Consider the following 23,388-nt stretch of genomic DNA (forward strand, 5'->3'; position numbering starts at 1 on the left):
GACGTTGCTTCAGGATGTTTGCAGATCCCCACAGATCCCCGTGTGGGTTACACTCAGCTCATGCTTTCAAGGAGGAGTAGATACTATTATTTTTGAAACGATGAGATAAATCGCAATTTGAAAACACCGCGAAGGTCACGTAAACAGCCCCAAACCGGCCGCGTGACAGTTTTGACTGGCAGAGTAAGAAACACCACACAAACTCTGAACAAGCAGGGATGCATATTTTTATTATTTCACTCCAAACACCGCGTATCTTTCCCACAGGTGCCCCCTGACGAACACCCCCTTCCCCCCCTCCCTCTCCTCACGGCCGCCATGCTCAGGCCGCGCCCCCCCCCCCCTCCCGCTCCCTCCCGCGCTGCCCCGGGCCAGGCCCCAGCGGCGTCCCGGGGCCCGCCCGCCCCCGGCACGTGACGCGAGGCGGGGCCGGGACCGGGAGCGGGGCGGGGAGCGGGGCGGGCCGGGAGGGGAGGGCACGGAGCGGAGCGGAGCGGAGCCGCCGGATCGGGGCCCGCCGCCACCCTGAGGCAGGTGAGGGGCTGCGGGGCGAGGACGACGACGACGACGACGACGAGGTGGTGGAGGAAGGTGGGGAGGTGCCGCCGTGCCGCCGCCACCGGGAGGGCTCGGGGCACGGCGTCGCCCCGCTCCGCCGCCATCCCGGGGAGGCGGCTCCGGGCCGCGGGGAGGCAGCGGGGAGGCAGCGGGGAGGCGCACCTGGGCGCTGCGGGGCCGTGCCCAACTGGGCCGGGCTGAACCCAGCCGTGTTCAGCCGAACCGAGCCGTACCGGGCCGTACCGAGCCGCCGGGCGCAGCCTCCCCTCACCTGCGCCAGCCGCAGCCGGGCTGCAAACAAAGGGAGCGCGGCGCTGCCTCTCCCCGGCTCCCCCCCACCCCCTTTTTACCCTTCCTCACCCCCTCTCCGTTTTGTTTTTTTTGGGGTTTTCGCCCCTCTCCCGGCAGGGTTTTGGAGCCGTTTGGAGGCGGGGGGCGAGCCCGGTGCGAGGCGCACGGTGAGGGCAGGTGGGGTGGCGGGGGGTGCTGCAGGAGCCCCAGCAGTGGCCCTGGGCAGCTGCCTGAGATCCAGGGCTTGTGCAGGGCTCTGAGTCAGTAGGCGATTGTTAAATGGTTACTTATTAAGCCTTTTAATTTTTAAGGAAGTCCGAGCTCCGGGAAGCGGCTTCGCGTCGCGCTTGTGCTTGATTTCTAACCTGGCGGTAGGTAGCCCTGCGAGGAGGCAGCGCAGGAGCGAGCTCGTCTTCAGGAGCCTGCACGTTGTGCATGTTTTGTCTGTGTTTGTTGGTCGCATTTGCATTTGGCATCTATTTTTATACGATTTCAGCGGGCCGCAAGCGCAGGCTTTGCAGGCAGTAGTTTTTGCAGGCGCTGGTTGGGTGCTGGCTGCTCGTCTGACCCACCAGGTCCACCGAGGAGGTGGCTGGAAGGGGTCCCCAGGAGAAAAGCAGCATCAGCGGGGAGAGATTGGGACAGACAGGGCTGCTGTGGGGTTGTTCTGCCCAGAAACCATCGTGTGATACATCCAAAAGTGCTGAGAAAGCTGCCAGTGGAGAAGCAGAAGCACAGAATCTAGTGAACTGCAGCCAGTTTATCTCATCTGGCCCAAACCAATAATAATTTATCTCAATTTAGCCTCAGTAATTGGGTTTATTTCTGCAGCAGCACCCCAGAAGGGTTCATTTCAGTAGTGGGTGAAGTTTGATGCTGAAAATGGAAAAAGATGGCGCGAGTCAACTGCTGCTACTTTGTAGGACATCATGAACAAGGTCACAGGAAGAATTTTAAGGAGATCAATTAATATCCTCAGTGTTTTGTATTCAGTAATTTGCTGTGTTTGTATTAGTAAGTAAGTGATTACATAGTTGTGGTAAGTCTCCCCCAAGACAAATATAGAAGAGAAGGACTTGAGATATACCAAAAAGGCTTTTCTGTAATTACTTGGCTTTCGAAGATCAGAAGAAATTCCTCTGTGTGTAATAACTTGGGGAGAGGTAGGAAACTTATATTGTGTACCTTCTGATTTGTATTTTTGTCTTGAGTTCTGGGGTAGTGCTGAAGTTAGGGATGACATAAACATAATCTTACACATGTTGTACACGGTCGTATCTGTGTGCTTCTGTCTGTCTGTGTGTGCTGGGGCTGTGCTTCTTTCAGGTCCATTTGCACATGCTTCAGGATGAATTTAGTGAAAATCTTTCTGCAGTTAAGAGTGAGTGTTTCAAGCAGATGAACTGCAGGGTTTCAGTTGCCCTAGGAAAGGCCTCCTAAACAAATGCCAAGATGCCTAGAACAAACCACTCCAAGCAGAGATCAATTTGCCATTGCAGCTGCTTGGGTTTGGTGAGAAAAGATCTTGGTTTGGTGAGAAATGCCCCAGTTCCAGCTGGGCTCAGAGGCTGGCTGCAGAGCTGCTGTGTGCCTGTGCTGGGGGTGTCAGGGCTGGGTGCTGGCAGGGCAGAGCTGATCTCGGCAAACACAGTGGGTTACTCACCTTGCTTGGTCTTTGCTGATAAACAGCTGGGAACAGTTCACATTAGGAATGGGAGCCCAAAGAGATCCATGGCATGGTGTTGAGTGAGGGAACTCATAACCATTGGCCCTGTCTATGTGGGGACATAGACACAGGTGTAATCATGAACATGCTCGGTCTTTGTGGCAGTCCAACTGCTCAGTTAAGTGGCAGGGTGTATTTCTACGTGGGGATGTGGCCCACCTTAAATTCGTTACCTGTAGCATTCAGGTTTCACTTGCCAGATGGAAAATGTGGCCTGAATCTGATCTTTGGCATTCCTGAGAAAAGTTTTCTTGTTTTTGTTGTCAGGTGGGGGCATTCATTGTTATTAATCTCTTCACCAGGTATTAAGACTTTATTTAAGGTATTAAAGCTTACAGATGTCCTCTGTGGCAGTCGATGGCTTTTTCATGCCTATCATTCTCTAATTAGGATTCCTCAGCCTTCTGTACCGACGTGGGTGTCATCCAGCCCTACAGGTAACGCTCGAGCAAACAGCTCAGGGGCTGTGAGGCCTGACCTGCCGTATCGCTTCCGTGGCTGCCCAGTAGCAACAAACTCACGTGCTCCAGATGTCACTGCTGTGCTCTCAGGTCTGAATTCTTCCGTGCCCTCTGCTGTAGAGGCTCAGCCCAGGCTCCCAGGGCTCTGTAACACGAGGCAGGCAGGCGGGTGCGTCCTCAGAGGATGTCACCAGAAGCTGTCCCCGGGGCTATGCACAGGGTTCAGGCAGTCCTGTCTCCTGTGGTGCAACAGCTGCGTGAAAAAAATGAAGTAAAACTTCCTGCGTTTGGATCCGTGAAATCAAGGCAGTGCTAGTTGTTTGCGGACTTAGAGGCTTAAGTCAATATTTATTAATTAAACTCGGTGAGAAGGATTTCCCACCTATACCATAGGTGTTTCTCTCAGGGGAGGTGGAGAAGTAGAGCCTCGCTTGATCCCGATGATGTGAGCTATTTATAAATCTGTTTCAGTGTGCTGGCCAGCCACAGAATACAGCCTGTCTCTTTTCATCCTATGTTCAGTGTTACAAAATGCTTGCTATTGACTTGATAATTTTGCAGCTCAGCTGAAAGAACAAAAAACTCTGCCTTTTTTTTTTTTCTTTTTGGAAAAGGCATGGGGTTACAGAACTGACTTCAGAATTGAGTAGGGCTATTTTTGTAGCTCTTGCATTTTTTATTTAACTCCTATTTCTTAAAATTCTGTTAACTTTTTTGAAGTGTAAAATACAACTTATATTGAGCCTATCTATCTTGAAAAAAAAAAAATAAACAGTAAGCATGCATTCTCACTAAATAGTTATATGAAGCAGGCAAGAGAATGAAAATTCCAAGCTTTTAAACATTTGGGAGCCCTGTGGGAAACCACGAGCTTTTGGGAGAAGTAAAACCAGTGTGAGTGGGTTGTCTTCTTACATTTTAATATCCAAGGCAGCATAACTTAATGGTAGACTGTAACTAGGAATCGCTTCTATTTTTCTAGTATATGACCTTGAAGCTGTGACAGGGATTGGTAGCAATGCTGAAGAAGTGTTGGGAGGAGTCAGATTTAGTAACGAGGAGGAAAATAATGTTTTTATGCGAGAGTTTCCAAAGCTACGAAGCGAGTGGGTATGTTTACCTGCTGCTGGAGTTGCTAAACAACTGCAGAAGTGCACTTAAAAATACCGATTTATGTTGAGCAGCAGGTAGGCTGTTCTGTACCCAGCCTGTAAATAGACCGGGGTGCTGCAAATGTCAGTGTGCTGTTTTATGGGGGAGAGAGTAAAAGGAAAAAAACAAAACGCGCACACAAAACCCCAGACAATCCGAGCATTCTTTTCTACTGCTGTGTGTCCCTCTCGTCAGCTCTGTTTGAATGTGGTACCATCTTTCTTTCTGCCAAGTCCTGCAATAAAATTGCAAGCCTGATCTTGTGACTCCATTTGGAGGCCGGTAAGCAATTGTGGCTTTAAAGCTACCCGTAGGAAGTGCGTCCTGGGTGTTGATGATGGACTGTGGGAGAAGGGAAGACATGGTTGAAACACAGATTGTTCTTTCTAAGCTTCGTACTTGAGCTTTTTAGGGTTGTCTCTATTGAGTGAAGTGGGAAGCGCAACGTAGTCGAGGATCGGCTCAAATAGCAGAAATGGTGAAAGAAAAATTGAGGAACTGCTAGGGGTTTCTGCTTCAACTCTCCCCAGAAGTCCCTTTTGTTGTTTGTGCACTTAGTCCCTCTTACAGCCTGCATCTGTGGGCCTGCATGGAATTGCATTAGTTCCGCTGTGTTTCAGGGTAAACACTCCAAATCTCATCATGAAGTCTCAACTTGCAGAGCAGCGAGTTTCGGAATTGTTTTTCTCATTCACGAAACATGCGGGACTTTTGGAGACTTATTTGTTAATCTTTGGGGTTAAAATGGCAGCATTTTATTGAATTCTCCTAAACTCTATTTGAATGTTAGAGGTCTTCCCCGTTTACTGCTATGCTTCTTTTTTTTTTCCCCAAGATTAGGAGACTGTATCTTAAAATGAGCACAACGCAGTGAAAGTTGCTAAGATTGATGTTTGCCAACTCATGAATCATGACCTCAATGTTAACATGATTAACTAGAGGAAAAAATGTAGTCCATGGATATGGTACAGTTTTTGTTGTCTAGACTAAAGGATGCTAAAAAGTCCTTTTCAAAATTTTCACATAGTATCCTTTTATTATTTATTTTTGGTTTTGCTTCATAATCCTTTTTCATTATTGTTTTTGGTCTTTGTTTTAGCACACATCACTCCTGGTTATATCAGGTTTTCTGTGAAGTAAATTAAAACTAAAAGCTATAAAAGTAATTAAAACTAAAAGCTTTTTTTTAAGAGCAAAGCAAATATGTGGAATTTAAACCACTAAAACCAGAGTATCTTTAAAACTTTCAATATTTCTTTTAATCTGAAACTGTTTTAACATTAAAATGGTATGTTGCAGTTATACCAGCAATTTATACAAGTAAATCAGCATTTTTGAAGACTGGCTAGATGTAGAGGCAATGACCTGCATCCTCATGTGGCAGAGGTTGCAGAGCTCCTTGGGGATCAGTTTTGGCACTGAGGTGGAGGTCAGCAGAGCCTGTATACAGCGTGCAACACGTGGGGCAGGGATTGCCAGCCCATGCTGAACTTGGTGGCTGGCGTGTAGCACTGGGGGAAGAATTAAGGGATTTTGTAAGGAATTCTGAGCGCTCTGAGGGGACTTGTGAACTGAAGGACAGCTCAAAATAAGCAAATCACAATCTTTTTCTTTTAAATATATTAAATCCAGTATAGTGACGCACTTTCATATGAAATTAAGCCTGTATGGTAGCAAGAGAGACTCAGACTAGTCCCCCCAGTGTTGGTTAACCTTGTTTAGTGATAGAAGCAACAGGGTTAACATGTAACTTGGTAGCAAGAGGCTTGTGTGAATATGGGGGTTAAATCAGTGGTGTTTTATTGCTGTGAAAGATACCTGAAAAATCTTGCTTTTTTTTCATCAATTTCTCTGTCTGAGTTGACATAAATTGAATATGAAGGGTTATTTTTGAAATTATTTTCTTCTAAAATGCTCTTGGGCAATTACTTCATTATGTAGATATAACTTTGTTTTTTTTTTTTTTTCCTTGCAGCTCTGATTATTAACAGGAAAATAACACTTCTGAACCAGAATGTCGCTTACTGTTTGCCGGAAAAGGTGAAATCTTTTCAAAGAGAGATGGCTGATAAGGGTGGGAAGATCCTTCCAGGACAATTGTACATTGAAGTGGAGTATGACTATGAGTACGAGGCCAAGGACAAGAAAATTGTGATTAAGCAAGGAGAGAAGTACATCTTAGTGAAGAAAACTAATGATGACTGGTGGCAAGTCAAAAGGGATGAAAATTCCAAACCTTTTTATGTGCCAGCACAGTATGTGAAGGAAATACCACGAAAAGCACTGATGCCACCTGTTAAGCAAGCAGGAATGCTGTCAAATAATGCTTTAAAGTTGACACATGGATTACAGAGGTCGACAGAAAATGTGAATAAGTCACCAGAGCTTTCTAGTTTTGGAAAATCTTCTCCAGTTCAAGTGTCTTGCTTAGTTCGAGATGCCAATCAAAATCTGGGACCAAACAATAGCCCTGGTCAAACGCTTGGTTTGAGTCTGGACCTTACTCAAAACAATGGAAAACTTAACAACGACTTGCAATCTCCCAAGATTTCCAATCAGTATAGAACCATCTCCATGGGTCATTTCCCGTGCCCAGAGTTCTTGGAAATAGAGAAGACCAGCTTTTTGCATGAACAATCTTGTGATTCAGCAGGAGAAGGCTCAGAAAAAATTCATCAAGATTCAGAATCTGGAGATGAACTCAGTAGTAGCTCCACAGAACAAGTGCAGGTAAGCTTAAAAAAGGTTTCTGTAGATGTGTGTTTTTTTTCCTTCTTCATTTTTCCTTGTTACCATAATGGTTCGTTACTGTTTTGATTTTTTATTTTTCAGTAATAATTTGAGATTATGTCAAAGTGTCCTGTCTCAGCATGAACTAGCTGTTGAAGTCTGAACAGTTGGCGTACGTGGTTCTATTACTTGCAGAAGTACTTTGGTTTGGGGATTAATTCCATTTACAATTCACACAATCGAATGTTACAGAAACAGCTCTTCTTTATTAAGTTTGTTTTGAGATGACTCTTAATTTGGGTTATTCTCTTCCAGAGGAAGCGAGCCTGTTGCAGTAACTCGCTTGGACTTGTGAAAGCAGAGGAAGATAATAGTGCTAGTTATCGACAGCTTTTTCTAAATCTGTGTGTAGATAGTGAAAGAGCTGTGAATTGACGTACTAGAGGGTTTAATAGCTTAAAAATGGTACACTTAGATTTGTATGGAGTTTAATTTCTGGCTTGATTATTTTATTTGTAGACTTGTAATGAGTCAGTCTTGCCAATTCTGCTTCCCACAACTTTACACTGGATTAAAACTCAAAACATGTGAGTTTTGTTAATTAGTATGGAAGAATCTCAGGAATGATGTACTCCCACTTCAGGCTAAAACTGAGCATTGATTTCCGTTTTCTTTAGTAAAATGGAAGTCATTTCTTCTACTTTTTCCTTTTTTTAACACCTCCTTGCCCTCTCCCCCCCCCCCAAAAAAAAAAAAAAAAAAAAAAAATTAACACTGATTTAGATAATTAGGTCATACTTCTGGTATGGGTAACCAAGCTAATTGGTCTGTTGTAATTCCAGATTTGTTCTTGAAGTATTGATGTGTGTGTACATGTGCATATCTATGTATTTGCATAATGCAGAGATTTTAATCCCCAATATACAGAGATTTTAAAACAATTTAAAATTCTCAGATTAAAAAACTCCCTGCTCTTAAACTTCCTTATGCTTTATTGTTGCCTGTACACAAACCAACCACTATAATAAATCCCATTTGTCAGCCACTCACTTGCCAGATTCAGGTCTCAGTTAAGGGTGGTATTCAGATGAAAGCTGATACTAACTTCAAAACTGAAAATATTACTTTGGAGAGTTGTGCATCAGCACTGGTTTGCTAATAAGACACAATTCGTACAAAGCTGCTTAGTTAATGAGTGAGTATAGAAAGGTCTTAAAGATACAAGATAGATTGGGTGATATACGTAGTCATGAACTCTTAATATATATTATTATGTAATATATTGATATTTATTGGAGTACCTAGAATCAGGAATTCTTAAATATCACACTCTATTCTTGACCTCTTTCTTGAAAGTCCAAGTTTCTCTAGCTAGGTGATTTCATACCTCTGGTATCTGTTACCTGTTCTAACAATTTTACTTTCACTTTTTTTTTTTTTTTTTTTAAATGTGGATAATATGGAACAAATGGGATTACTGATTTTTATTTCTTCATGCTTTTAGTTTTAGTTTCATTTTGTACTTCATTAATGTAAAGGTTGTTATGAACAAAGTGGAGAAAACCAATGTCCTAGCTCATGGTAGCTGATACCAGCTGCTTAGAACTAAGGATAAGATTACTGTTAGACATTTACTTTAGAAACGTGCAGTGGCTCATCTGCTGTTGGATTAATTGATTGCTGAATGAATGACAAAATACTAAGGGATGGTTTGAAAGGATATCTTACTCTAAATAGTTTATCACGGTGATGTCTATGTTGTGTCTCAAGACAGTTTCCTCTACTGTGTTGAATAAGCATTACCTTTTCTAGTTAAAGTAGATGAAATTGATGTTACATGGGTGTATTCTGCCACGCAGTAATTAACATGCAGGCCTGCTGTTTGGTTTTTGTGCAACTTTGTGGTACTGATAGAGTGACACAATCTTTTCACCTTTCTCCTCCATCCCACACCCCACTGCCTTACCACTAGAAGTGTGAACTTCGGTGGAACAAGTATGCACATGTGTGTAGCCTTCATGGGGTTGTAAGGAAGGTCAGAAAATGGAAGGTTTGACAGTGCTTAATATTCTGTGTCTTAAAAATGTGATGTTTCAGCTGGAGGGAAAATCATGGCGGTGTTTGACATGTGCTGCTGTGGAACTTGTCCTAATCACAGCCTCGGACATTGAGAGCGGGTGCTCAGTATGCCTCACAGTTGTCTTATTTTAAAACTGTGAAGGAATTTCATCTCATGTGGAATCATGGGCTCCTTCAATACAATAAAAATATTTGACATTTCGTAGCCACAGGGATTAAAGCAGTAGTAGAACTGATGTCACTGCAGCTCAGTCTAGATTCTCTGAGTGCCAGCCTTCTCTGGAACAGACCCATTTTTTTTTTTTTAATAATTCTTTCAATAATGCGCATTGTTTAGTACAAATCAGCTGTGCCGAAATTAATGGCTTAGAAAGCTGTTTTTACTGCTTTTTAGTCTGTAGTGAGAACATCAAGTTCCCTGCTTTTGCACACAAACAGGATTTCACTTCCCAAGACAGTCTGGCTGTGGCTCTTCCTTCCCTCTGCCTGCTGTGGAATTCAATTTTATGCTGTCTGTATTGCGATGAGCTTCAAGCTACAGGTGTTTTCTCTTAAATTTGTAAGGTTAGAGACTAGACTGGCCTTGATAGGATCTCTGTGTGGGTGACTTTTTATTTCTTCCTAGACTCATGATTTAAGAGTCTGGCTGGAAGGGGAGTTATCAGTGATGTCAGCAGAGCTGGTACGGAGGTAGCCTGAGAGTCAAGGGATGTACTTCTGTGGTCAAGCTGGTTTGGAGAAGGAACCTTTGAACTTACCCAGCCCAGTGGCATGGTTTCTAGCCAGCCACGGAAATGAGGAATGGGTTTGTTTGAGGTGATGGTAATTTTTTTTGTCCCTTTCCCAACCTGCAGTGTTTTTTCAGTATCCTGAGTATGAATGCACAAGATGCAGAGGAGTGCTTGTATGATGAGGTGGGTACACTATTTTCTGAAGATTATCCTACTTCTTTCCAGTAAAGAAGTACAGCTTCTGTGGCTGAACAGCCTCCAGCTCATACAGTTGCTGGCTGCGGCAATGTTGGAAGATCCAGTCTCTGATGTACTGCATATGGAAGGACTTTCTGAGATGTGGTATGAAATGGAGGTTAGGGAGGTGACAATGTGAGCAGAAGAATTAGTTAATGAAGATGAGGGCAAAATGATCTGATCAAGAGGGAGAGGAAAAAAGGAAAGGGTAATGAATACTTCTGGCTCTTTGTATAAAGAAATTCCAAGTGCTGGGTGTAACTCAGATGCATAAGGTGTGCTAAGGATCAGATGTTTGCTTCTGGACCTGAACTGTAGGAAGGCTGGAGGTAATTAGAGAAAGCAGGGCTTGAGAGGAAATGTTCCAATTTAACCAGATTTAAATCTGGTGGAGATAGTACCTGCCAGTAGAACTGGTATTGAATGAGGTGGATCAGGATTGCACAGATGGGATCACTGGCACGCTGATTGTGCTTACATCTGAGAATCCATGAATGTTTTCAACAGAATTTTAGGACAGTGGTGTCAGGTATGATGTGTTGGTCCTATGAAAAGCACAGAAAATAATCAATCGAGATGCTAGCAGTGGGAAAGAAGGAAACTGAGAGGAGAAATTTGTAGCAGAGGAGGCACAATACTTGAGAAGAGCAACTGAAAGGTTAGTGATGTGTAGTAGAGCCAGAATAATTGTTGTGTAGGTGTGTGGGGGAAACCCAAAACCCACGTGTTTAGGCACACCTGATTTCTTAGGAAGGGAGAGTTGAAGCAAAAGTGGAAAAAACGTAAAAGCGGTTTAGAAGACTTTGGGTCAGTGTTTGCAAGTAAAATCTACTCACGGGTTTTGAGGGAGGGTGTGCAGAGAGGGAAGAGTTGGTTGAGTTCTGAGATCGTGCCAAGGATGATTAGGTGTTATCTTTTATATAAAGGTGGTGCTTTGGAGTAAAATAGCTGCAGACAGAAATTAATCTGCTTTCAGCAACGCTAATGTATAACCTACCTGCAGTAATTTTTGTGATGAGCATGAGTGTAACTTCCTCCTGTGTCATAAGAACCATGGATTATATATGTGATTATGTACGTGTATGAGTAAAATACTTGCTCTGACTTAGTGTTACTTCTTACGCTCATTAAAAGTTACTTTTAGTCGCAGGCTGTTTTTAATCATTATAAATATAGACACTGACCCATTTGCAAAGATTGTTCTGTCTTTCATCCTCTTTAGTAATTGACTATTGCATAAACTGTCAAGTGCTAAAGGGGATTATCACTAGGATGACTGTTTTGCTTTGATTAATTCTGAGTAGTAAAGATCTCGCAAAGAGATCCTTCTGTTTTACTGTAGAGATTTCTGTGGGAATTGCAGTAACTTTTTAAATGGAGACAACAATTTTTTGTGTCTGTATGTTTCGGTAGATAGTGTGTGTGTGTGTCATCTGGAGGTCTTAGTATTTTTGTCTATTTTGCCACCCAGTTGAAAAGTAGGTGGTAAATCTTCTGCATTAGACTACCTCGGTCAAACAGTAAAATTCTAAATAAATGTTTGTTACTGTTTTTGTGACCCTCAGATTTATTTTGCATAATAACTTTTTTTTACTTCATTAACTAAGAATATGCTGAAATATAGCCATTATAATGAGGTGAAGAATAAAGCTTTTAGTTCCTAGTCATTAGAAGTTATAATCTGTGGTATTTTGTAAAGTACTAAAACAATTCTTTTTATGTAATCCCAATAACTGCTGTTAGAATTTAGGAAAACATATCAGGCTGGTTAGAAAGTTGTATCAATTACCCTGGACATGAACATTGTCTGTTCAGATCCTTTAAGGGTTACTTTTTTTTTTTTCTTCCTATCCTATGCTAGTAGGTCTGGATAGCTTGAATTTCTAAGGGCCTTGTTTTTGAGCAGCTCTGTTAATAGCTGTTGCATATTAAAAATATTAAGTCAGCTAGCAGATAGTTGTCTCTCTCTGTCTCAATGAGCAGTTCTGGATTTGGGTGTCTGACAGTGAGAAGATACCATGTCCCGCTAACACTGCCTATAGCCCTTGTGTTCCTCTGAGCTTCCCTGCTGCAAATCAGACTGGCCTTTTTTTTTTTTTTTTTTTTTTTTTTTAAATCCATATAAGGCAGCTGTGGAAGAAAGCATAACCTGGGAGACGAGCTGGGTTTAGCTGACTGGCTTGTTCAAATACTGGTGTATGAATGCTCGGCTGGGTAAGATACCAAGCTGCTTGGAATATGTGGTTTTGCTTTTGTGCTTTCATAATTTAAACAAGATCTACAGCATGGCTGGATTTCTGCAAGTACCAACGTAGTCTTCTGACTTTGTGCCCTGGTTTACATTAATTTAGTGCAGAGCATGCTAAAGTGGAACTTGCAAGGCATCAACTTACACGCATAAACCTCTCTATGCCTGTGTTCTGGTGGGGCTACTTACTAGCTCAAATGAAGCCCAAGCTGTGGTGCTTGAGGAATAACAATCATAATATGGAAATGAGTTTTGGTTTTCATCTAGAAAAGTGCCGTTCCTAGTGTGCAGTATGAGTTCTGGTGCCTGTTTTCCCACCTGCCTTTTCTTTTAAGCAGTACAAAATACCACCTTCAGCTCTGACAATGGCAGAATCTCCGCAGCCGGTAAGCGCTTACACAGAAAAGCAGCACCAGGAAAATGAACTGATGTTTTGTCTGGCTGCTGCATAAACTTAAAGCAGCAGGCGATACTGGAGACTTGCTTGTTCTCCATTGGCAGTGCTTCTGTCGGTTTTTGAGTTGGGAACTTCCAGATGCAGAACAAACTCAAATTGCTTTGTAATAAACAAAAACCCTACTTGAGAATATTTGATCCAATCTTGTTCTTGCACATTGCGTAACTCTGAGAATAAACAATTGCATTCTGTATATATTTACCTAGTTGCTTTCTAGACAGTTGTTTAATGTTCCAGTGCTTGTATGTTAAATAAATGTGCTGTTCTTTTGTAGAATTCTAAAGAAAGTCTCGCTTGTTTCACAGCAGTGTGACAAAACAGTAGGGAACGTATGACTGGATAGAATAAAATGCAGAACGCTTTTTTTTTTTTTTTTTTTTTGTCAGATGGGCAGCTCTCTGGAATAGTAGACATTTGTGCTTAAAAAAGGAAAGTAAAGTCTGTGCACATCCAGTACCCAAACAGCTGATATTTCTGTGTCCTTGCAGAGGTGTTTGATTTAAAAGTGATAGAAGTGGGTTTTGTCCTTACATGGATTTTGTTCTAATACTAAAGCACAATACTTTTAAACAATGAAACTCTTCATCATCAGTTCTTACTATTCAGAAGAAGATTATAAAGACTTTTGTGATGGTGAGTGATTGGACAACGTAGTGTTAGATTACATTTATAACTTTAAATTTAGTCTTAGTGTGGCTTCTGTGCTAGTTCTTGGGAAAGATGGTAACTGTTCAGTGCACCACTTTATGGAAGAGTTAGATTAATACAAAGAAGTGATCAAATAAGTGTGGGTAATGTCAGTTGTAGAAAACAGTAAAAAATGCAGCAGTTTGTAACTAATTCCATGGTATTTCAGTATCTTAACTACTTTTGCAGTCATCGTTCTCATTGAAAATCTCTCTAATGGAAAATGAGAGAGTGCTGAAAACAGCATACAGAAAGGTGAAAGGTACGAGCAGAGGCATGGAATAGTTCCCATGTGAAATCTTTGCAAAGCCTTTTAACTCTGGGTGCACATTTAGCATTATATAGAGAATACGTATTGTAATTATTGCTGCTGAAATGGCTGAGAGATTGTTGAGAAGTAAAGTAGTCTTTTTTTTTTTTTCCAACCTTTTATTTTTCTGCCTGTCTTTTCTGTTGTAAATTCTTGAAGGTTGAGAACTTGTGTACAAAGATGTTCTGGAGATGGGCGTGGGTATTCTGAGTCTGTTTCAGTGAATTGTAGTTCTCCCTCAGATAAAAGTTTTGTAAATGAAACCTTAAAGCTGAAGGGTTGAGCTTATTGCTTATGTTGGTTTTTGATGTTGTATTATCTGGCTTCAACTTCTGTTTGTAAGCAGAGTTCCTGATTAGAATTTACTGGCACCCCTCTTTAATCCGAAATTACATTAGACTTTTGAATTTAATTAATAGTTTTAATTGTTCCCTTTTTAAATGGTTTGCCTGGGGCTTCTGGATGATCTTCAGATCATCCAGTTAAACTAAGTAGCGTCCCCGTGTTCTGTTGAAAGGCACTGCTGAGGAGCAGAGTGTTACACAGGTTTTCTGGCTGTGGCTAGCACGAGCAGATGTCATCTTTCTCCTGCTTTTGTGGATTATCATTCAGCTGAATAACTTTGCTGCTCTAGTCACCGTGTGGCTCTGTAAATATTTATTGCTGGTGGAGCAGAGATGGAACGGTGCTGGCTGGAGGAGAGCTGTGATGGAGAATGTGAATAGCGGTGCAGCAATACCAAAGGCTGTGTGTATCCCTTTATTACAGCTTGAATAGCTATAAATAGTCTAGAGCAGACTTTGAAGCCTGATGGACTGAAGGACACACTTGCCTTTTTAGTACAGGTTATGGGCTGAGATATCTGCAACAAAGGTACTATGTAAAGGAATACTCTAGCAACATACTGCCTGATAAAAACCAAAAATACTACTCCCCAAAATCTTTCTGAACTTGTTCAGTATATACAACAGTGTTGTATACAAATCTATTTTCTTGACAGGTTGCCATGATGTTGTTCAGAATCACTTGTGCCACACGAATTCTGCACTGCATTGCATATAACTGGTGTGACTCCCTCATACCTGCGCTCACACCCATGCAGATAAAGCTGGAGGAGGCTTTGCTGCCTCCTCCCCGGCCCACTTGTCATGGCCGGGCCCTGTGGCTGTGGTGGTAGCCCTGAGGCGAGGCAGCCCAGGATGGATCTCCCTGAGGCCTGCCATGGCTGTCACCGGGCGCTCTCCTTCCCGCCCTGTCATGGCAGGCAGCCCCTCACGGGGCGGGTGCTCCTCAGTCATCCACTGCTGCCCTCGCAGCTCCCGGCTGCGGCCTCTGGTCTGACTTGCTTCCTCCCCTCTCATCTTCGTTGACTGGAGGGATTATGTCCTTCGTTTGTCACCTCTGAGAAGGGAGGACATGTACTGGGGGGAAATACAACTCGGAAGGGACTTTTTTCTTGGTATTCTTCCATGCCCTTCTTCCTAGAAGAGACCTGTCTGTTCCTTCTCTCACCAAGTGTTAGAGTACTTGTTCCCACAGCAGGATGTGGGTTGTGACCTACCAAGATAGAAACTTTAACTTTGTTTTCAATTAACTGTGTGTGTAAAAACTGTATTTTATCCCGTTCCTTCTGTTCTAGTTCACAAACTGCTATTGTAACCACTGACTGAACAAAACTTGGTACCTTCTTGTGCTCAAATTTATATTTTTATGGACAATGAGGAAAAAAAAACTACTCCCATGTGCTTTGTGAATATGTTGTTTCTTGCTTTGTAAAGCTCTAAAGTCGCTGCAGACTGTCCAAACTTAGGGTCTGACGAAACTTCATGTAACATTTATGAAGGATGTCAGACAGTGCTATCCAGCAGCTGCAACTCTGTGGCATGCTGTTTGTTAAAACAAATAAAGAGAACATTATGAGGAAAGATGATGTTGCACTGACAATTTATTTCTTTGCAATTGATTTCAGAGGGAAGACTTTTTTTTTTTTCCTTTTTATTTGCGACTCCTCAGTTAACCCTTCTGTTAACTCCTCAGTTAAACCTCCCTGTGGCTACTTGCACTGTCTGTTTTGTGGCTCTTCCCTTGCCTTCTCATAATGTGGTTGCTTCCTGCAACAAACAGAATCAATAGCCATAAGATATTTCCAATTTTATTTCCCCAGCACTGTATACTAAGCTAGGCTGTATGTTGCTAATTATGTGCTTCTTTGTGACACATCTCGAATTTCCTAGCAGGAGAAAGTGATGCAATACTTCACATCTTGAGCTATGTGTATACTTGTTATCTATGTAGTCATAGCTGGTGGGTAGAAAGGATAGATCATGTTGGTTTTTACACTTTCATAAACTTTCTCTTTAGTCCTGACTAGTCATAGCTGTGCTTAGCAGGATCCAGTTACATTACTGCAGCATGTAAGGATAAAGCTCCAAATTCTGGAGTGCAAGTCTTGTACTCACCAGTCTGTGGGAACAGTTAGTGGTTGGTAAGTCTTCCTTTTGGTTAGAAACCTACCCACCTTTTTCACCTACTGAGCATTTGCTGAAAACTGCAAAGCATCTTTTTGGTGTTTATTCTCAATGCAACCAGTTGATAAAGGCAAATGCGGAGGTCAGCTAGAAGGAAGACAGAGCAATTTGCTGTAGCTTGAAGGGCTGAATTTAAAGACTCTGTCCACAGCTGGACTCAGAAATTGTAATTGCTTATCCTCCTCGCATTTCATCTTTTTGCTGTGCCTCCTTACTGTCTGTCTGTCCAGTGTGCTTGCTGCTTTACTTCACCATATATTATGTTGTAGACTGATTTTTGCACTGAGGGCCAGGCTTCCCTATTGCCCTTGCTGTGGTTGAATTTGGGTTGAGTGCAGCCTCAGAGCTGTTGAAAAGTTAATAAAATTCCACAAATACTACATTTTCTTTGTATGTTTGCAGCTGTCATTGGGGGGAAAAAAATCTGGTTTAGTATCTAATTTCATTGAAGCATTGTGGTAGCTGCAGACTTGGTTTAAATTCTGTTCTAATGTTGAAACGCAAAAGGGAATGACAGAAAGTATACTTCTTTACTCTGGATACTGAATTGCAGAAATAACTGTTCTTAAAAATGAAAGAAATTCTTGCTAGTGTAAGGAAAATAAAGGGGAAGAAAGAGTACAGAAATGCGTGGCTGTTAAATGCTTTCTGCCCTCAACCCAAGTGCCAATAAACTGTCTGCAAGTAGAGAGAAACAGTAAAAAGTACAGTCACAGGACAAATATGTATATTTTTAGTTGTTGCAAGGGGGGAAAAAGCTGCAACCTGGTTGAGATTCCCATGAAAATTTTTACTTCGCTTAGCTGTACTGTCAGCATTATGTACAGTCTGCTGCTGTGTTCGTTGGGATTTCAATGTAGTTTTTAACAGTACAATTATGTACTTGTTGTTAGCATTAAAAAACAAACAAAACAACAGAAAACTGAAAAGTGATCTTAAAAATCTCTAACTTGTTGAAGTTACATGCTGTGTTTTGGATGTAATTCTAAAAATATTGATCTGTTTCTAAAAATATTCATCCTGCTTTGTACTCTGTTGCAAAATGGAATCAGAACATTAAAATCAGAGGTACTGTAGTCTATTCTAGCACCATTGAAAATGGAGAATTTAAAAAAGAAATTAGAAGCAACGTGGCACAATTTCTTATAGGCTTTTCTGTATGACTTTAAACAGCAATTAAAGGAAGTATTCTTTGCTCAAATTTTTAAATACTGTATAAGTGTGCTGACAATATTTTTTTGTTGTTGTTGCTGTTCATCCTATTACATCTTTTAGGACAGAATTTGAAGCTGAAATCTTGATGTAAAATATTGCCTATGTATTGTCTGGCAAGAGACTTGCTTTCCTACATCATGATGAGGAAAAAAAATATGCCTGGTGTAACAGTAGATATTCTTTTTCTCATGCCTCTAGAATAAATGAGTTTTTTGGGGGGAGTAAAGTGGGGGTCAAACAACCCTAACAAAACTTCAGAGTTTCAGTTTTGTGTTTTGAAGAAAATATGTTGTGTAGGCAACGTCTTCTGAATTTAGAAGGACTTGTGATATTTTGCCCTAATTCTTCATCCCTTCAATTCATATTCATTCATATTCCTCCTTCTCTCTCCCTTTCTCTTTCTGATCAGTGCTAATATATGTGGGATTTTCATGGTTTATTGGGAACTTCATTTCCACAAGTGTCAAAATCAGAAGTATTTTTCCTGGTCAGGGAGGTTTTCTAGAGAAAACTCATCTAAAATGTGTTTTAATGCCAAACTTGATTTTTGCCACTTTTTGCTTTAAAGTTTTATCGATGAAGTCTGATAAATGCCCTGTTCTAAAGGACTCCAAAACAGTAAGGATGACAAATGCAGTATCTTGAAATACTAAATTCCTTTGAAAGTTAAATTGCAATCTCTGATCTTGGCTGTTGTACCGTGACTGTCTTGCACCTTCTACAAAATCGTGCTGTCTGTCATGGAACCCACTAATTATATGCAGTGTTGGCAATAAAAATGTGAGAGAATATTGCATGTGAATGCGGATTCAGGAAAGGGACTGGTATAAGGCAAGTGGTGTTTAAAGACAAGGTCCAACCTGTTCACTGTTGGTTGAAACCTGCTAGGTAAAAATCAATTTGGATTTTAAAATACAGAAATGTAAAATCTGTTTTAATAGTGCACTAAATAATTAAGGGGAAGCGTAGTGTCTTGTTTTAAAATACATATTCAAAATGAAATGAAAAATTAAATGTTAATTAAAATGTTTAAATATGCGAAAAATGAAGTGTGTGTGAAAACTACTTCTGTATCATCTGTGTGCTTGGCAGAAGGTTTATGTGGAGAAAAGGCTGTGGAAACAGGCAACCCCAAACCTATTAAGCAGCTTCGTGTCCCAGATTGTTTTCAAGTAGGGAACTCTTTTCATACCAGCTTACGTTAAGCATCTCAGTAAAGGTATGTTTCCTTGCAGTGACAAAAATGTGGGTGTGACATGTCTTTTTTAATTCATATTTTTTTTTAATATTGCTGCTACTAGACCTGTTTTGTTACGGGGTGCCTGTGTGGCCAAAAGCTCTATGCTGCTGCCGTGGTTAAAGGCAGCATAAAATGTTAGCTTCTGCTCTTACGTGGCTTTATATGCTACAGTGTGAAGTATGCACTGGTGTTCATAGCAGAGATTAGTGGTTTAAAATCTTCCTGCAGCTCTTCTCCTGCATTTCTCTGTAGGACAAGTGATGGCTGCAAGGTTTGTGGTACTGCAGGTCCATCTGAATGGCTTTGTAGTAGGTTGGGTTATGATTGCTGTGCCAGACTGATTGCCCATCCTCTAATCCCTTGATTTTAATGGCGTTCTAAAAAACATAATTATTAATCCTGATGCCTGCAGTTAGATCTCGGTGATTAGATGTCATTAAGTGCTGAGAAGATCCAGGTAACCCCCTAGATACTCAACTGCAGCTCTTGTGAAGACAAAATACTTGGGAGCAACGCTGCTCTTAAGCATGTATTAAAAGGTATTTAAAGTTTCCTGGTATGCCACCTATGCTTAACGTAGCTCTTGTACTAGATGTGACTGGACAGCAAATGGAGCTTCATTTAATGACAGCGCTGCTCCAGGACAGTTTCTGGGCAGCTGGCTGGGCAGGAGGCACTGGCACTTCTGCAGACTGTGGTGGGACCTGAGCCTTGCAACAGCAGGCATCGTGGGCGCTTTTTTTTCACTGTTTTAGAGAAGCTCAGTGGTAATACTGAAAGTATCTCTAGAAAACAGCACTGAAGTCAATGGAGAAGTATTCCTGTCAAAACTTCTATGCGGTAACTTTCAATCCTTTTTAAAAACTTGTTTTTCTGTCTGCCTTAATTCATGGCAAACTGCCATCTTTCCAGAAATGGTAATACTTTAAATTTCACTTGTGGTACTCGGCTTTAGCTGTATCATCAAACAAATGCAACGACCTTCCAAAGGTGCATGTTTATAACAGAGAAATACCACGCCCTTTACTCTATTACCTATTTTTCTTGGAGACTCCTAGAAAGTTCAGCTTTCATTGAACCTGGTTTCCACAGCTGAGCAGCTGCTTTCCATCAGCTCTCAAGAAAACCTTTACGCATCGAGCTCTGCTATATACCTCAGAGCAGAGATTTTAATGCATACGAGTCCTTAAAAGCATTTTTTTTCCGATAGCTTGGCAGATAGTGCCATGATACTTTCTAATACTTGCAGTTTCAATGGGAATGTTCTGCAGAGGCTCGTGGCTCGCTGATCCGCTGACTGCTGAGCACAGGGTTGTAATTCAGCTGCCTGGGGGAGGCTGCTGTTTGCTCTTGGCGCTCGGGCACCCGCTCGTTGCGTGTTGCTTAATCAGCATGAAACTATTAGCAAATTCCTGCCATCTCAGCTATAATGCATTGCTAATGGGTTTGCTTTATTACACAGTATAGTCAAAAAACGTCTGGAATGTTTTAGTAATTTTAAGTAGCATAACATTCTGCTTAATGACATCAGACGTCATTTTCTGAACTCCCTCGCTTAACGCATTTGTACTCCTGTTGTACAAAATGCTGCTGACTTACTTGTGCCTTTTCTTAAGGAAAGTTTTAGTATTTAAAAGATTTCTAGATGATTTTAATTTATAATGTATTACATAAAAGAGACTCCTGCCAACAAAAACATCTGTATAATTAGTTCATTTTAAAGCACTATCAGTTTTGTCAGAAGATCTTGCAAATTTTACTTCAGTCCAAAATTTTGTGTTCTCTTGTTTTAATTGCCTCCCCACCTCATATTTTAGGAAGTGCTTTGTAAACTGGTGTGCAGTGGCCTCACTTGCACCATCAGCAGTGTGTTTCAGAGGGGACTAGTGCTAAATGTCTTGATTTGTCTTTCTTTTGCCTATTCTCTGCCTCTTGCTTTAGAGCAGTAACTTTTTTTTTTTTTTTTTTTTGTGGCAATTTAGTCATGTCTCCCTTTTACCGATAAATCAGAACGGATCTCTGACATCTACAGGCTGGGACAATTTTTGGTTTTAGTCGCCAACACTGAACTTGTTACGTGGCAGAAAGCCAATTTAATTGCTAGTTTATTTTGCTTCTTTTAGTAACTTGGCAGAAACTGGAAGGGTGTCCTCCCACCCCCCTGCTTGCCAGGTCTGCACTGAATAGACTGCACGGGTTCTCTGCGTTGTGGTCAGAAATGTGGCGAAGAACGAAGCATCCGATTTATACTGTGAGATCTGGTTTGCTTACAGCTGCACTGACTCCTTCAGTGCCCTATCTCACTTCTGGAGCCAAACTTTGAAATAGACTTTTACAATCTGAATCCAGGGATGGGCAGACGAGATGCCACCCTCCTGGTAGGTGCAGCCGTAACCGACCCTATTGGGATTGATCCTAGTGTGACATCAGGACTTTGGAGATAGAGCCTTTACTGGAAATATCGAAATGCTTTTTTTCTTTTCTTTGCTATTTCTGGCAGGCTGTAGCCCTTTGGTACTGATCTTCTTAAGGGATCTTTCATTGTATGAAAGCTTTGTTTGAGAAGGACCTGCTGACCGGAGGATTTCTGTTAAACCTCCGACTGTGATTAGTTGCTGATACTTGTATGAAGGAAAGAAAGCAATGCAGAAAGACGGAATGAGATTTTAAACATCATTTTTACTTCTGTGTACCGTTACCTAACAGTTTCCTGCTGTTGCAAATGCAGCATTTTTTGATGAACAGACAGTTCCCAGCCTTTAAATGAAAAACTTCAATTGAGGATGTCAAAATTTTAAATAGTGGGCTATTTTTTTCTTTTCTTTTTTGAGTTACCAAACAACTCAAAGATAGCATCTCAGTGATACTTGTAATAACCTCGTACCCTGATTTGTCACTAACATTGTACACACAGAGTGAAACATAAAATATATTTGACCATGTTAATTATGTCCAGTCTGTTTTCCCTGCCATATACCCTTAAAAAGGTGTGCTTAAAAAAAAATAATACAATGAACTATGTTATGGGAAATTTGGTTGATACTGTGCTCTTTAACCTTCCTTTGATAAATCACACCCTAGCATATAGCTGGAAATACTGCAGTGGGGCTGTTTTTTGTTATAGAAGATCGAAGCAGTCAGTAAATAAGTATTTTAATTTGATCACTGAAAACTTGATGAGATGCTTACTCTCAAGACATCTATTTTTTTTTCTTTTTTAAAACCAAGTAGCTCTTTTGTAGGGTGGGCCTGTAGTCTCTCAATTCTCCTGGTGCTTGACCACCAGACCATTTGGTTGCCTATTCAAAGGTAGTCATGCCATTGGGAATGGGGATACTTTCTTGTTTTGTTTCTTTTTCATTTCAGTCATAACAAAAATTAGCTGAATGTCAAGGTTTGTTTCACTTTTTTTTTTTTTTTTTTTTAAATTCAGAGTTTTTTAATTTGAATCGCTCAATAGCTCATGTAGAACATAAGGGACCATTAGAATCTGTGCTGGCAAATCTTCTGTAACGCATACCAGTCAACATTAAGCAATAATTTTCTGTGTAAAATGAAGAACTGTTCTGATTGAGGAAGATTGCTGGAGGAGGGGAAATACTCAGATAAGTTTTTTGCTTTTTGGGCATGGATGGATGTGCTGAGTCTGTGGGAATGGGCACAGTCCACTGCTGAGCTGCCCATTCATTATTACTCTGAGTATTTTGGTATAAAGCTTTTAAAAAAGTGAACTTCTAGACTGTGGCACTGCCTTGTCCCTTCACCAGTTCTTTTAGATAAGATACTATAGACAGTAGGCACTGTGATGCCATTTTGTGGTTCCTTCTTGATTGCTTTAGTATACAATTCACAGACTTTATCGTAATGGCTACATTAAAATTTGATTGGAACTGGAAAAAAAAAAATAAGACCAAATGCTTCTGGAAAAAAATAAATATTTGTTTCGATTGCAATGCAGTCGAAAAGCCCTAAGCCCTAGTTTGCTTTGTTTGCAAGACCTCTATTTTGTATTACAAATGAGCAAATGATGAAACAAGTTGCATTTTGTAACTTCTCAAGGAAGACCAGGGACCTGAAGTTTCCTGTGCTGCAGCTGTGACAGCCAGCGAGGGGGAAATAGCTGCGGGTCTCAGTAAAACTGCTCCTCGTGAAACGTGGGGTTTTGCCATCTAACTTCTAAGACTACGTTTTTTTTTTTTTTTTTTTTTTTTTTTTTTTTTTTTTGCAAATTGCACCTGAGAGTTGTCTTACCCAACTCTGTTTCTGCTGGCTGTGAAGTGATAATTCCTAGTTAATGAAGAGTAACTTCAGTACAAGCGCTGCCAGTTGCCTGGCACATTACAGGGTACTGGAATGGGTGATTTACGTTCTGTGCAGAAAGTTGTCTAATACAGATATGGTTTTACTCCTTTCATCATCTCAGAACATGAAAGTGGGTTTGCCCCCTTGATGAGCTGTACTGCTCTGAAAAATCTACCTACTAGCTCCCAAGTGTAGTATTATTGGGTTTGTTTTCCTGTCTGGTTTGGTGTGCCATCCTCTTGCTAACTTTTTTGGGTTAAATGTCTGGGTGAATGGGACAGGATCCACTGTAGGGTTGGTGTGACAGGGCGAAGGGGTGCAATTTGTCTGAAACCAGAGAAGCCTGACTCTCCTGAGCTCTGTGATCTGTGGCAGTGTCTGAAGGCAGAAGCATAACCAGATCCAGTGAAAACTTCTTGCTTTATCCAGGGCGGTT

General features: G+C 41.3%; 1 protein-coding gene across 9 annotated transcripts in view; it reads left to right on the plus strand.

The window, feature by feature from the left end:
• The first annotated feature begins 460 nt into the window (after positions 1-460).
• Positions 461-23,388, plus strand: part of ARHGAP12 (Rho GTPase activating protein 12) — a 78,039-nt gene continuing 55,111 nt past the window's right edge. For 6 of the 9 annotated variants that reach the window (XR_014690360.1, XR_014690361.1, XM_084511303.1 and 3 more), the window contains exons 1-2: positions 461-534; positions 6,164-6,918. Coding sequence is in view for 7 of the 9 variants with exons in the window: in XM_084511303.1 (XP_084367429.1) it covers positions 6,250-6,918 (669 nt within the window). In the remaining 2 variants the exon portion in view is untranslated. Of the gene's footprint in view, positions 592-1,160; positions 1,221-6,163; positions 6,919-23,388 lie in introns of those variants that run through there. The other 3 variants (XM_084511306.1, XM_084511305.1, XM_084511304.1) reach the window with 3 other exon arrangements.

Source organism: Aythya ferina (genome assembly GCF_964211825.1).
Source record: "Aythya ferina genome assembly, chromosome: 2".
NCBI lineage: Eukaryota > Metazoa > Chordata > Aves > Anseriformes > Anatidae > Aythya > Aythya ferina.